The sequence below is a fragment of the Gymnoscopelus braueri genome, assembly GCF_963280865.1.
Source record: "Gymnoscopelus braueri genome assembly, chromosome: 20".
NCBI classification, from domain to species: Eukaryota; Metazoa; Chordata; class Actinopteri; order Myctophiformes; family Myctophidae; genus Gymnoscopelus; species Gymnoscopelus braueri.
This window is the reverse complement of record NC_137622.1, coordinates 25213505-25228504: the sequence shown is the minus strand read 5'-3', so window position 1 is coordinate 25228504 and position 15000 is coordinate 25213505. Positions and strand designations below refer to the sequence as shown.

The 15000-nt window shown below is 44.0% G+C and overlaps 1 protein-coding gene across 1 annotated transcript in view; it reads left to right on the top strand.

Moving 5' to 3' along the window:
• Positions 1-15000, top strand: part of slit3 (slit homolog 3) — a 291694-nt gene that overhangs the window by 165061 nt on the left and 111633 nt on the right. Inside the window, exon 5 of the mRNA XM_080416680.1 lies at positions 1749-1820. Within this exon, the coding sequence (XP_080272806.1) occupies positions 1749-1820 (72 nt within the window). The remainder of the gene's footprint in view (positions 1-1748; positions 1821-15000) is intronic.

Sequence of the window (15000 nt, the reverse complement as noted above, 5' to 3'; positions counted from 1 at the left end):
TGTGTGTGTGTGTAGGTGTGAGGGTGACTGACTGTGTAACATAAAAAACAAAACAATAAATGTGTTTTACTGCATGAGAGGAAAGTGTTATGAATATGGTTGGAATAAAAATTAGCTGGCAACACAGAGAGCTTGGCACACTTCCATTCTGTGTGCGTGTGTTTGTGCACATGAGTGTGCACGCATGCATATGCGTGTGTGTGTGTGTGTGTGTGTGTGTGTGTGTGTGTGTGTGTGGGTGTGTGTGTGTGTGTGTAACAAGGTCAAACAGGTCAACCCAAGTGGTGGTCTATGCTTGTTTCATAATGGCCTCTTACTGTATGTGTGTGGTTGTGAATGTCCAAGTGTGTGTGTGTGTGTGTGTGTGTGTGTGTGTGTGTGTGTGTGTGTGTGTGTGTGTGTGTGTGTGCGTGTGCGTGTGTGTGTGTTGCAATGACTGGCAGGCAGGCAAGGTGATTAACTTGTCTGATATGATTTTATACCTCTCTCCCTCACCCTCCTCTCTCTTTACCTCTCTCTCTCAACCCCCCCTCCCTCCCAATCTCTTTCTATCTAATTGCATTGTGCTTTCCAAATCCTGTTTGCTTGCCAGGCCCTCTCCCAAACAAACATCACTAATAGAGTTAAGACCAAGCTATTGTAACATGTCAAAAATCATTTGGCTTATATCGGTATGTGCTATGGAAAACAAAATAGTAATGGCATGGGCCTTTTTTGTGCTGCCACATTTGTATTGCGTGTGCGTGTGCGTGTATGTGCACACACACACACACACACACACACACACACACACACACACACACACACACACACACACACACACACACACACACACACACACACACACACACACACACACACACACACACACACACACACACACACACACACACGTTGATTGCTTCATTTTTCCACCACAGTCCTATACCGCTGTTGGAGCACTCAAGTAAAAAGGAAAAGAAAAATGTTTTAGCAATGTTTTGCATTAAGAGCACACACACACACACACCCACACACACGGTAGAGGCCATATGTGTGTGGAGCCAGGCCAGTAATCATTGCGATAGCCTCTCTGTGTCTTTGAAGTTTCTTGGACCAAATTGTTCTACTGATCATAAATGTCATATCATCATTCCTCTCTCTTCCTCTGCCTCTCTCTCTCTGTGTGCCTTTGTCCTAGGAATTGATTAAGTATGTGTGTGTGTGTGTGTGTGTGTGTGTGTGTGTGTGTGTGTGTGTGTGTGTGTGTGTGTGTGTGAGTGTGAGCATGGGGGAAAGAGACGCGATGGAGAAAGATTAACTACATGGGTCTTGGTGTTATTTGACACCATATTTGTTAAATGGTTCAACTCGCATATCCTCTCTGTCTGTCTGTCTGTCCGTCTCTCTCGCTCCATTGATACAAACGCTGCATGAACGATGAATAAAGTGTACAAAAGGGAGATTGCGAGGGGAACCGTGAAAAAACTATGAGAATAAATAACTGGGATCCAAGCATCGTGTTGGCATATCAATATCTGTACATTAGATCACCATGTCTTGTCTTGTCGTGCATGCATGCATGCATTTGTGTGTGCGTGCATGAGTGTATGTCTACAGTAGGATGTGACATGTACTGTATATTCAGTTCAAATAGACACCACAGAGTCAGCATCTGTAGTCTGCAGGTAATGTTTGTGAGAAGGCAACTAAGATAAAAAAAACAATTCCCTTAATGTCTCTCTCTCTCTCTCTCTCTCTCTCTCTAGGGATCTGAGTGAGAACCAGATTCAAGCCATTCCCAGGAAGGCTTTCAGAGGCGTCACCAATGTCAAGAACCTGTAAGAACTCACTGTACAATCACCTCTCCTCTCCTCTCCTCTCCTCTCCTCTCCTCTCCTCTCCTCTCCATTCTTCGGTCTACAATAGGCTCTATGCACAGCAGCCGTATTGGAAAAGAAATTGGGCCTCTTTCTTACTTCCTTCACAGTTCTTGACAATTATACTGATTAAGGACTCAGTTCAATTCGGTGTAGCACAGTGGTTCTCTTTGTACACTCTCAGAGTTACACACCCCTAAGGAGCCATTTGGAACCCTCAAGGAACCATGAGGATACCTGGACCACACTTTAGCAGAGTGCCAACGTGCACAATATCAGCACCATGACTCTGTTGGACCAGAATGGAACAGAGCCTTAATCCATTAAGACCGGGAACGCATCTGTGTCATTTTAAGATTTCTTTGGCTATTTTTCTGGGAAAAAAATCTTGAAAATGTGTTCAAATCTCTGAATATATATATATACATTTTTGACTCAAATCTTTGCTTCTGGGGGTCCCTGGCACAAAATATTTTGAGATGGGGGTGGTCCGCGGACAAATACATATCATTTTGGGTGGTTCTCGACATGAAAAAAGTTTGAGAACCACTGATATTATAGAAACATACGTTTAAAAAAAAAAACTGTTAGGATTTAGAAGACAGTTGTATAATCCCCAGAAGCAAAGATTTGGGTTAAAAAACATATTTTCAAACATTTGCACGATTTTTCTAAAAACAACAGATATACAAGCTCATAGCGCGGCACTCTATGCCACGCTATGAGCTTGTATATCTCCTAATTAGTACACGGCAATTGGTAAGACCTCTGAAGGAAGTAAGGAAGAGCCCAAATTTCTTTCCCTATTATGTTGTCCTCTCGTCTCCTTCTCTCCATTCTCCACCTCCCCTGCATATTCTCTGCCTCTTTGCCTTTCTCCTCGCTCCGTTGCTCCACTCCATCTTCTCCAGCAATCTCTCACTTGGTCCTGAACAACCCCACCCTCGTCTTTCACCTCCTCCTCCTCTACTCCTGCTTTCTCCTCCTACGTGTCTCTCCTCCTCCTGCCCTGTCCAGTGAGATGTCACCACGGTATCAAGAACTCAATATCCTCCCCTGTCAATTATTCAGGCTGTTCTAATCACCAATACACCAGTCAATACACTGCCTAATCTATAATTATCGTCGATAATGTTCAGGGGGGCTTACGGGAATGCTGGGCAGATCCTTTTTTTTTTTCTTCCTTTTTTTAAATGCGAGGAGAGCGGGGAAGTCCACGCCCTATGTATGTCTTTAACCCACTCAATCCAGGAACGCTTCGGTGTAATTTTTTTTTAAAGATTTTAGCTACAGCCATTATTTAATACTTTGGGCTATTCAAAAAAAGCAGATACAAGTGCCGCGCTATGAGCTTAGATGAAAGTCTAGTAGTGAAAATGTGTGCAAATCTTTGATTATATATTTTTTTAAGCGAACATTTGTTGTTTCCAAAAATTTGTGTATTCACAGATTTTTCAAAAATAGCAGATCTACAAGCTCATAGCGTGGCACTCGGTACCACCCTATGAGCTTGATCTGCTAATTTTGAAAAGCCCATAGTATAAAATAATGGCTATAGCTATATATATATATATATATATATATATATATATATATATATATATATATATATATATTCTGGGGCGGTCCCTGGAACAAAATATTTTCAGATGGGGGGTCGGCGGCCAAATACATATAATTTTGGGGGTCCTCGACATGAAAAGGTTTGAGCACCACTGATAATAGAAACATACGTTTTATTTTTCAGAAACCTGTTAGGATTTAGAAGACATTTGTAGATGCGTACCCGGACTTTATGGGTTAAATGAGGGATGGAGAAATCCTCACTCAACACCTCCGGCCTCCACTGGGAAAAGAGACAAGTGATTCACTTGACTTGGCAGCTTGTAATGATGACCCTTAGACTGAGGAGGAGAGAGAGTTGGAGTGTCACAGTTGTGTCGCGTGTTTGGATTGTGTTCCGACGTGAACGGGGAGACACAGGACACATCGCAGGAAGAAAGAGCACGCTGCATACTAAATACCACGCAGTATGAAACGAAGCACAAATCAAAGGCCGGCGGAAGCCTCGTGAATGCGAGCTTGTGAAAGTTGCCGGTTTGAATCTGCAGGCCTTTTGGGGGAAAGTCTAGTAATGATAAATCAGAAGTCATTTCTTTTAGACCTTCCTCCTCTTCATCACAAGTCAAACAGAGCTTCAAATGTCCATAGCCGGACAGTGTTTCTGGACAGTGATATCAGTTTTATTATACAGCTTAATAAGGTTTTTAGGTGTTTTAGCTTCAAATATCCACAGCCGACGGAAAAACCAGTGCACATTTTCCAAGTACTGGAGATGTTAATGTGACTGAAGCAGACATACAGTACAAGCTACATTTTCTCAAATGCAGCCCCTAAGAGTCCATTAACCACTCAGACACTACGATATATACTTTGTTGACCGCAGTTCCCAAAGGATCTTTACTAATAGGCCCCATCCTTTTCCCCTCCACACTAAATATCTTCGGCAAAAATAGTGAATCTACCAAATAGCCGACCACTGTAGAATCTCACCAACACTGTTACAGTACAACATATCCGGAAGAGAACAATGGAAATGAGCTCCTTATCATCAAGTCACTTTGACAGGAAAATAAAGGCTTGTTACAGTTTAGGTTAATGGACCAAAGACCAAAGGACTGGCTGGTTATCAAGGATCTTGCGTGTGTGCGTGTGTGTGTGTCAGTACCCATGGCTTAGTTCCAAAGCTTTGCGGTTCAGGTCATTGCCTTCTCCTATCTGATGATCTGATCCACTTCACCTGCTCCCGCCGGCCACATTCCAAACTAAATGCTCCACACCGCCATGCCTGTAGCGCTTTACATGAACAGCGGAATGAAACAAGCAATAAAATGTGATGAAAGTAGTTAAAACGACCTTATCAAGCTGTATAATAAAACTGATATCACTGTCCAGAAACACTTTAAATGTCCGGCTGTGGACATTTGAAGCTAAAACACCTAAGTTCTGTTTGACTTGTGATGAAGAGGAGGAAGGGCCAAATGAAATTACTTCTGATTTATCATTACTAGGCTGATGCCTATTGGGAAACGATGCCGGTTGGGAATGACGCCCACCCTCTGTTTCAAGACTTTCCCCCGAAAGTCCTTTCACAAGCTCGCATTCACGAGGCTTCTGCCGCCCCTTGATTTGTGCTTTGTTTCATACTGCGTGGTATTTAGTATGCAGTGTGTTCTTTGTGTCCTGTGCCTCCCCGTTCACGTCGGAACACAACCCAAACACGCGACACAACTGTGACACTCCAACTCTCTCTCCTCCTCAGTCTAAGGGTCATCATTACAAGCTGAAAAGTCAAGTGAATCACTTGTCTCTTTTCCCAGTGGAGGCCGATTAAAACACATCGCTAGAGTCCTAGAAATGGAAACCGAGCGCAGAGCATATTAACCGCTTGAACCCAGGGGTCTGTCCTTTATCCCTCTAAACCAGGGGTCTTCAACGTTTTTCAGGCCATGGACCCCCTAGCTGAGAGAGAGAGATGAAGCAGGGACCCCCTCTAAATTGTATAAAATTGTGTTTCAATTATTTACTTTTTTCCCTCTACACCTATAACAAAAATATTATATTATATATTATTATATATGTTTGGCTAAAGTTCTCCTAAGAAAAGAGATGCTAGGGTTCAAGCGGTTAATGTAAAAAAAAAATATCATATCACACAAAGATTTGGCGGCCCCCCTGTAGTAACTCTGAGGACCCCCTAGGGGTCCCGGACTCCCTGTTGAAAGTCCCTGCTCTAAACCGAATCTCTTCAACGGAAATAGCCGATCTATACAAAATCACAGCATGTCGCATCGTGACACGTCATGAGATTGTATATCGGCAATATTTTAGGTGAACGTTTGCCTACTGTGTGTATGACATGCCCCCAGAATAGGAATGCTTGGGGTCCAAGAGATTGTGTTCCAGGGACCCCCCAGAAGCAAAGATTTGAGTTCGCTTTAAAAAAATATGTATTCAAGGATTTGCACACATTTTCACGATTTTCAAAAATGTTCAAAAATAGCAGTATATCTACTATTTTTTTAAAAGACCAAAGAAATCTAAAAGGACACAGATGTGTTCCCGGTCTTAATGGATCAATTAAGACAGACAGCGCTCCAGTCTTATTTAGTACCACTCCATCTTACCTTAACCCTCCCCCTCCCGTCCTTCCCAACTTCTCTTCACCTTTCCTCTTGCCTGCCTCACTCACTGCCAATCCAGTCTTCTATCTTTCTCAGCTTTCCGTCTTCCCCTCGTTCTTTGCCTCTCTGGTCCTGCTTTCTTTCCTCCTCCCTCAATCCCTCTCTCCCAGTTTGCTTTGCCTCCCCTCTCTTGTATCTCCCTCTCTCTATGCTTCCACACTTCCTCCTCTCCCCTAATCCTCTCTCCCCTCCCTCGATCCTTCCTTTCCCTCCTCTCTCCCTCATTCCAACCCTCTACCTTCTGTCCTCTATCGCTCCCTCTCTATCTCCTTCATCCCTCTTTCCCTCCCTCTCTCTGCTTCCCTCCGTCAGACAAGGTGACTCTTGCAGTAAAGTGGCTCCAGTCCTCCATTACACCACAGAATAAAAACATAAATAAAAACTCCATGACATTTTGTCCCCCGATGGTGGACACACAATTGATTTTCTCATATGTTCGCTCTTTCTCTCCCTCCCTCTCTTCATCCTGTTCCCTATCCCACCATCTCTCCCTCTCTTTCTAATTGTACTGTATCTCTCTCTACCTCGGTCTCTTTCATACTGGCTAATGTCTACTGTTGAGACATTCAGCACTTTTACACAGGGGTGCATGCACCCATGCGCGCGCGCGCGCACACACACACACACACACACACACACACACACACACACACACACACACACACACACACACACACACACACACAGAGTGTGCATGTTTCTGATCATGTGCTTGAAGTGCCAAGAATCTAGCAAACACTGTTACGACATTCTACAGTTAATCTAGACAGACAGGTACATGCCATACATACGCGTGTGTGTGTGTGTGTGTGTGTGTGTGTGTGTGTGTGTGTGTGTGTGTGTGTGTATGGGGGTCCTACATGCACACAAGGGCTGAGAGGAGGTGGAATTACAGACGGAACCCAGAGCACTTTTTTTACCCCTCAAAACTTTTGGATTGGAGGAGGATTTAGTTTGTGGATCATTAACGTGTTGCACCTCGATGAGTTTTCAACTAGATCAGCCATTTTGGAATGGTTCAATGAGTTAAAGTGACAGTGGTACAGTGCTGCTTGGATTGAAGACTGCATGTTACTGCAGCTGGATTACACACAGCCATAAGAGAGACCTGTTTCGTATCGTTGCTGTCGCGTGGAAACCTTGTATGTCAAAAAGCATTAATTTTTTTGTTATTATTTTAAAAACATTTTAAAATAGTGAAAATAGATTCTTCAAAAATAGCAGATCTACAAGCTCGTAGCGTGGCACTCGGTGCCGCGCTATGAGCTTGTAGGTCTGCTATTTTTGAATAGCCAAAGTACAAGTCCAAGTACATGATTATAATGGTTATTTGTATGTCCAAAACCATTCATTTTTTAGTTATTATTTTAAAAACATTTTAAAATAGTGAAATATAGCCGGTCTACAAGCTCACAGATCTTGTAGCTTGTAGATCTGCTATTTTCACTACTTTTATGTGTGACACTCTTGTACGATCAAGTAGGGCATTAATTTACGGGGGGGAAAAAAAGTATGCGAAGATACAAGGTTTCTGCAGCAACAAATTATCTTGTCAAATGAAATTACACCTTAACATCTACACATGCACGCACACACCTGCACACATCATGTAAACATACTGTACAGTGTGTGTGTCTGTACATACAGACACACACATTGCAGTGTCCTCACATAAGTTCACACACACACACACACACACACACACACACACACACACACACACACACACACACACACACACACACACACACACACACACACACACACACACACACACACACACACACACACACACACACACACACACCCAACCACCCCTCTCCTCTCCTTCCCCAGGCTAAATATCTAACCCTTTCTTCCTTTCTCCCCCTATCCTCTCTCTTTTCCCATCATCCTCTCTCCTTTCTCTCCTCCCTCATAAAACGCCTCCGCACTTCACGCTTCTCTACCCACAATGCAGTGCAGGTCGGCCGTTTGTTTGAGTTATGGCCACAGTGCCGCGGCGAGGGGGTGAGAACACTGCTGTGACGCAAGAGTACAAGACACACACACACACACGCGCACGCACACACACACACACACACACGAGAACAAAAATATACACACAGACACACGTAGGTGTGTGTCACACTCGTCCAAACGTATACACACCCTCACATTATGACCTAGTACTTAACTCGTTCAATCCGGGAACGCATCTGTGTCATCTTAAGATTTCTTTGGCTATAATCAAAAAATAGCAGATCTACAAGCTCATAGCGCGGCACTGAGTGCCGCGTTATGAGCTTGTAGATCTGCTATTTTAGAAAAATCGTGAACATTTGTAACTGTCAAATGTCTCAAAAAACGATTGTTGCTATATCAGTGGTGCTCAAACTTTTTCTTGTCAAAATTATGTTTTTGGCCGCCGATCCCCATCAAAATATGTTGTTCCAGGGACCCCCCCCCAGAAGCAAAGATTTGAGTAAAAAAAATGGTTTCCCATTTCTATTTTGATGTATTTTGCCGCGCTATGAGCTTGTAGATCTGCTATTTTTGAATAGCCAAAGTATAAAAATAATGGTTATAGCTAAAAATCTAAAATGACACAGATGCGTTCCCGTATTGAATGGGTTAACATGTAGACCATTCACTACATGCTACTATTCTATACATATCTTGGTCACTCGCTCTCATGTTTTTTTTTCTTCTTTAGATTAAACTTCTTTTTCTGGACCACAAAATGTTAATAATGTTATTTAGACAGATGCTAGGTTTGTTGTTTACCTGGCATCTTATAGTTTCAATGTCCATAATGTTATTTAGATGCATGTCGTTTAGATAGATGCTACTGTAGGTACCTCATATCCTAGTTAAGGACCTTCTGTAAGTATTAAATTATTGTTATTATTATTATTGTAAAGGTTTCATTTCTACTGCAGATGGTCAGTAGAGTATCTCCCTGGCTTTTGACTAACATACATTAGTATGCGTCAAAAAATCCACTGAGCACAAGGAGACAAATATTTACTTATTTTATTATTCACAGAAAAAAATGCGTCTTGTAGATTGTGTTATCAGCTCCCACACCTCAGACCTCCCATGTACCTTTTCATTATTGTCATACTTCTCCCCTCTTCCCATCTCTTCTCCTATCTTGGTCTGTTCCCTCCTCTCCTCTCCTCTCCTCTCCTCTCCTCTCCTCTCCTCTCCTCTCCTCTCCTCTCCTCTCCTCCCCTGTGTGCCGGTGATGCTTAATTACTCACTCACTCTGATGGATTCATGGAGCCACTGGCTGCTCTACTACATGTGCATGTGTATGCACGTGCGTGCATGCACGTACGTGCATGCATGCGTGTGTGTGTGCGTGCGTGCATGCATGCATGCATGTGTGTGGTGCGTGTGTGCGTGCGTGTGTTCCCATTGCACCAGATGGGAGAAGAGAGAAGCTTTGAATGGATCTGCCAGTAGGTCTTATGATGGGCCTGATTAAACACACTAACTCATTACAAGGAAGGAAATTAAATTGGGGAGCCTCAATCTATATCCCCCGGTACTAAACAGCCCACACACACACACACATGCACGCAAGCACGCGCCCCACACACACACACACACGCACACACACACACGTTTATATTACCATAGTTGTGAGGACATTTTCGGATGGCAATTTTATAAATGCCACATGTTTGTCCCGATGAAGGTCTAACGACCGAATCGTCAAATTAATAGAGATTATCCTTTTTGCAAGTTCCAGACAGTGTGCGGGACCTTTTTCTTTGATTTGATATCATAGATCCCTTTCTGAATAAATACCATTAAAAAAAGTCTATAAAGCCCAGTCCACACCAACGCAACTATTTGCAACTTGCAACCAGTTACAAGACATTGCAGCGGACTGGACTGACCAGTTGCACGCACGCACGCACGCACGCACGCACGCACACACACACACACACACACACACACACACACACACACACACACACACACACACACACACACACACACACACACACACACACACACACACACACACACACACACACACACACACACACGATGCAGGCATTCTGTATGAGAACTTTTGATTGTGCAACATAGATAAAACTCCTCTGTTTCCTCCTCTGAGTTAAAACAGGGGGACAGAGGAAGGAACACAATACAAAATGGTCTTCACTGGCATTTGAACTGCTCTTACAACTACATATTCTGGAACTGTTATATTATTATTGACGACTCTCTACTGTTGTGAATGCATTGCTATTAAATTACCTCACAAAATAAATCAGTTTGGGTCGGAGATAAATTGTTGTCGGTTTTCCAAATGTCCACTTTGAAAACCACTCGTGTGATATTGTTTGGCAAAACAATACTGCTTCAACGATCAAAGCCAAACCCATTTCATCTACAGTATGATATGAATGAAACTGAAGAAAGTGAAGAAAATTGAGGGAGACAGAGAGAGAGAGACGGACGAAGGAACATGTACAGTACTGAGCAAAGAAAGACAGATAAAGGAAACGGTGAAAAACTACATTGTGGGGAAAAAAGGAGACAGGCTTTAATAAATATATCAAACGTTGGCCAATGCCGTGCCTCCCCCATATGGCTATAGCAGGCTCTGTTCCAGGTTGTCAGCTTATCAAAATAATAAAACACAACTTTTAATTTACATAATACACAAACATGGCCTGGTCCATATGTTACCTTGATCCCCGTTCTCTGGGTCTCCTCTGCAGTCCATCTCATTCAGCAGATGTTCACATCCACAACACAACTCCTTCCAACAAGTAGGCTCCACAGTCTCAAACTATTGACACTCCTTTTATTTAACTCTTTGACTGCCAGAAATAAAATGTTTGCTAAGCCACTGCCAGCGATTTTTCTTACCTTTTCAACTAGTCACAGAATATTTATCTCCAGTATGATCGATCCCCCGATCGTAGCTAAACAAGCAGGGTTTCACGTGCTTCGGCAAAAAAATAATAATATAATAATATAGCATGTCTCGCACCAGGGTGGCGAGATACAGGGTTTTTTCTAAATCGATTAACAAGGAAGTGAATAGAGGAGGAGGAAATCTATAGATGAAATGGTCACTCATGTGTCAGTGAACACATGAGTGTTTTCTGAAACACTTATGTTGCTATAATATGAGTGATTCCCAAACTTTTTCATGTCAAAGACCCCCAAAATGTTATGTATTTGGCCGCGGACCCCCATCTCAAAATATTTAGTTCCAGGGAACCCCAGAAGCAAAGATTTGAGTTACAAATGTTCGCTTAAAAATATATATGTATATATATTCAAAGATTTGCACACATTTTCATGATTAAAAACAAATAGCAGATCTAAAAGCTGCACTCGGTGCAGCGCTATGAGCTTGTATATCTGCTATTTTTGAATAGTCCAAAGTATAGAATAATGGTTAAAGTGGTTAAACTCTAAAACGACAGATGCTTTCCCGGTCTTACTGGGTTAATAGAGGAGGGGTGTTCCCTGTTGGGAATTACTTTATTTGGAACTCTTAAGCTTAATTTAGGGTATACGTTCACACGCCGACACGTGCCGAGGCGTCGGACGCGCCAATTAGGGTGCGTTCGGAAATGCGCACCGGGAGCACACTCACACGTATTAGTTTGTATTGGCCGGTCCGCTCAGTGCTATATATCCGAACGCACCCATTATTTCCCATGCTGTGTCACTGAACGAAAACCACAAGTCAAACGCCTCCCAATAAGTGGGGACGACCGCGGCGCTTCCTATTGGTTGACACCCGGGGTCAAGGTGTTGAATTTTTTTAGACACGTTGTAACCCACACATGAGTCAATACCCCACAGAGGGGACACTCCACCCCCCCACCCCTCCTATGTCCAAAACGTGTTACTTTTCAGGATTCAAATAAAAAAATAAGCAAAAAATTGCAGCAATAGCAGCTCCAAACGCGTCGCTTGTAGATCTGGCTATTCTGGATTGGTTTTGTGTGACGCTGTAGTATGCTCAAGTAGGCCCGTTGATTTACCCAAAAAACACACAAAAAAATATGGAGATAAGAGGTTTCTGCCCGACAGCAATGTTATATGCTCCGTCATACGGCAGTGTCGCTCGCACCCCTAAAATAAACAGATCTACAAGTTCACGACATGTGGCACCCGGGTATTTTCAGTGCACGGCGCCGTCGTATAGGACCAAGTGCTTTATTCTTTCATTGAGACATAGAACAGGGACAGCCAGTAAAGAGAGAGAGAGAGAGAGAGAGAGAGAGAGAGAGAGAGAGAGAGAGAGAGAGATTGAGAAGATAAGGATTCTCAGAGGAGGAAGCTCTGGCACAGATCTGACCCTGGATCAGGCCTAATATAGATAGCCCCCCGTTTCCAAACACTGTGGGGCTGCATGCAGCTAATGATTATTTTCACAACGATTAATCAGCCTTATCTCTCTCCAGATTATTTGATCATTTCGAGCCAATAAACGATGTGTTACTGTAACGTTATACGAACAAGCTGCATGCGTGTTCCGACCCCTGAAAACCAGGAAAATTAATAATAAGTCTTACAACATGTTGCGTGTAGTTTCATTATTGTGGGAAGATCTTTCACAAATTGACGTGTAGTGTGTGTGTGTGTGTGGTCCAAAACCAAATTAATTAACCCGTTTAGACCTGAGGCCGATTCTAAAAACGCCTTCTAAATCCTGAAAAACTTCAAATATTTATTCAAAACTTAAAAGAAAAAATGGATGTTGCTAAATACTGTACATAGTAACAACTACCCCAAAAGAGGTTCGCGGATTGAAAGGTATAGTTACATACTGTATACAGTAAGGCAGGGGTCTTCAACAGGGGGTCCGGGACCCCTAGGGGGTCCTCAGAGTTACTACAGGGGGTCCGTCAAATCTTTGTGTGATATATATATATATTTTTTTACCTTAACTACTTGAACCCTAGCATCCCTTTTCTGAGGAGAACTTTAGCCAAAAATAGCCGATCTACAAGCTCACAACGCCTCGCGCTGCGAGGCGTTGTGAGCTTGTAGATCGGCTATTTTTGGCAAAGACGTGTTTGGTGTAGAGGGAAAAGAGAGCAGACCAAGTAAACAAAAAAAGTTTAACCAGAAACACAATTTTATACAATATGGAGGGGGTCCCTGCTTCATTTCTCTCTCAGCTAGGGGGTCCTTGGCCTGAAAACGTTGAAGACCCCTGCAGTAGGGGTTTCCGGTCTAAATGGGTTAATGTATTTAAAACGAGCGAGCTTGTAGATCTGCTATTTTAACACCGTTGCATGAATCAAGCCTCATAGTCTCCACTGCACACGCCATGGTTCGCCACTCCAGGGTTGTCATCCCAGATGATACAGCGAGTAACAGGTGCTTCTGCACTGTGTGCACGGAGGAGACACAGAGAACAACCAGTGGAGGAAAAGAAAAGGAGATTTAAAAGGTCGATAAAAGCAAAACCAAAACGGGGAAAGGGAAATGGATTAGTGATGGATGGACACAGTGGAGGAGAAGAGGAGAAAAGGTGAAGGGGAATCACGGGGTATGAGAGAGAGAGAGAGAGAGAGAGGGAGGATGAGACAGACACAGAGAGAGAGAGAGAGAGAAATGGATTATGGATAGGGAGCGAGGGAAACATGAAAAGAGGAGAAGACGGACGTTCCCAAATGAGGTGAGGGGAATAAAGGGATGAGGAGAGGATGGATTAGTGAGCGATGGAGGGATGTAAGACAAAGAGAGAGGCGATGGAAATATAGGGTGAGGAGAAGATTAAGGTGGAGAGATACACTTTTATCTCTCCGTGTCTCCACAGGAGATGATATCTGTAGACAAGCCGCGTGTGTGTGTGTGTGTGTGTGTGTGTGTGTGTGTGTGTGTGTGTGTGTGTGTGTGTGTGTGTGTGTGTGTGTGTGTGTGTGTGCGTGTGTGCGTCTAACTAGGTGATCATCTCTGTGCGATGGTGTGCCTCAACGGTGTATGTCTGCACGATTCCGCCTTAGCGCCTGCCTGCCTGCGTGCATGCTTGCGCGTGTGTGCGTGTGCGTGTGCATGTGTGTGTGTGTGTGTGTGTGTGTGTGTGTGTGTGTGTGCGTGCGTGCGCGGCTTGTGCGCACAACAGGCTAAATGCCACTCATCCTTCTCAGCAGAGTAAAAAGACCAAGGAGACACTTCTAAATGTCTGCCCTTTGTATTCCTCCGTCTGCATTCCATCCATCTGCTCCGCTTGTAGACGGAGAGATGGGGGGAGGGGGGGGGGGGGAGACAAGATGGAGACAGAGAGAGAGGTCGGGGGGGGGGGTGTTGTGGATTGACAGGGATGGAGGGATGGACGGACTGAGCAGAGTGGAGTGGTGGAGGAGGCTGGCTGGGGTTGACGGGTTCGCGGATGGAGAGAATGACGGACGGCTGAACGGACAGATAGAGGGGGAGGGGGAGGGGAGGGGGGGTTGAATACTTACAGCACAGCAAATTAAAGTAAAAGCAAGGATGGATGGATGGATGGATGGATGAATGGAGGGATGGAAGGATGGAGGGATGATGGGGGGGCATCGGGGAGTTCCGCATGCGAGGGCCCCATGCCTGACTGAGGAAGAGAGGGAAGTATAGAGGAGAGAAACAGATGCAACAGAGGGAGAGAGAGGGAGAGGAAGTAAGGAGAAAAAGAAGGAGAGAAGGGGAAGGAGAGAGAGAGGGAGGGAGGGATGATGGAGGGAAGGAGGGGAGGGGGGGGTCGTGACTGTAGGTTGATTTACGAAGGCTTTTCCTTTTAATGAAATTGTTTCAGTGACAGAGCCGGTAAAGGAGCCTTAATGGATTGGCCCGGCCTAATGTAATGAAATTACTCCCTCTTTCACTACAGATAGAGAGAGAGAGAGAGGGAGAGGGAGAGGGAGAGGGAGAGGGACAGGGAGAGG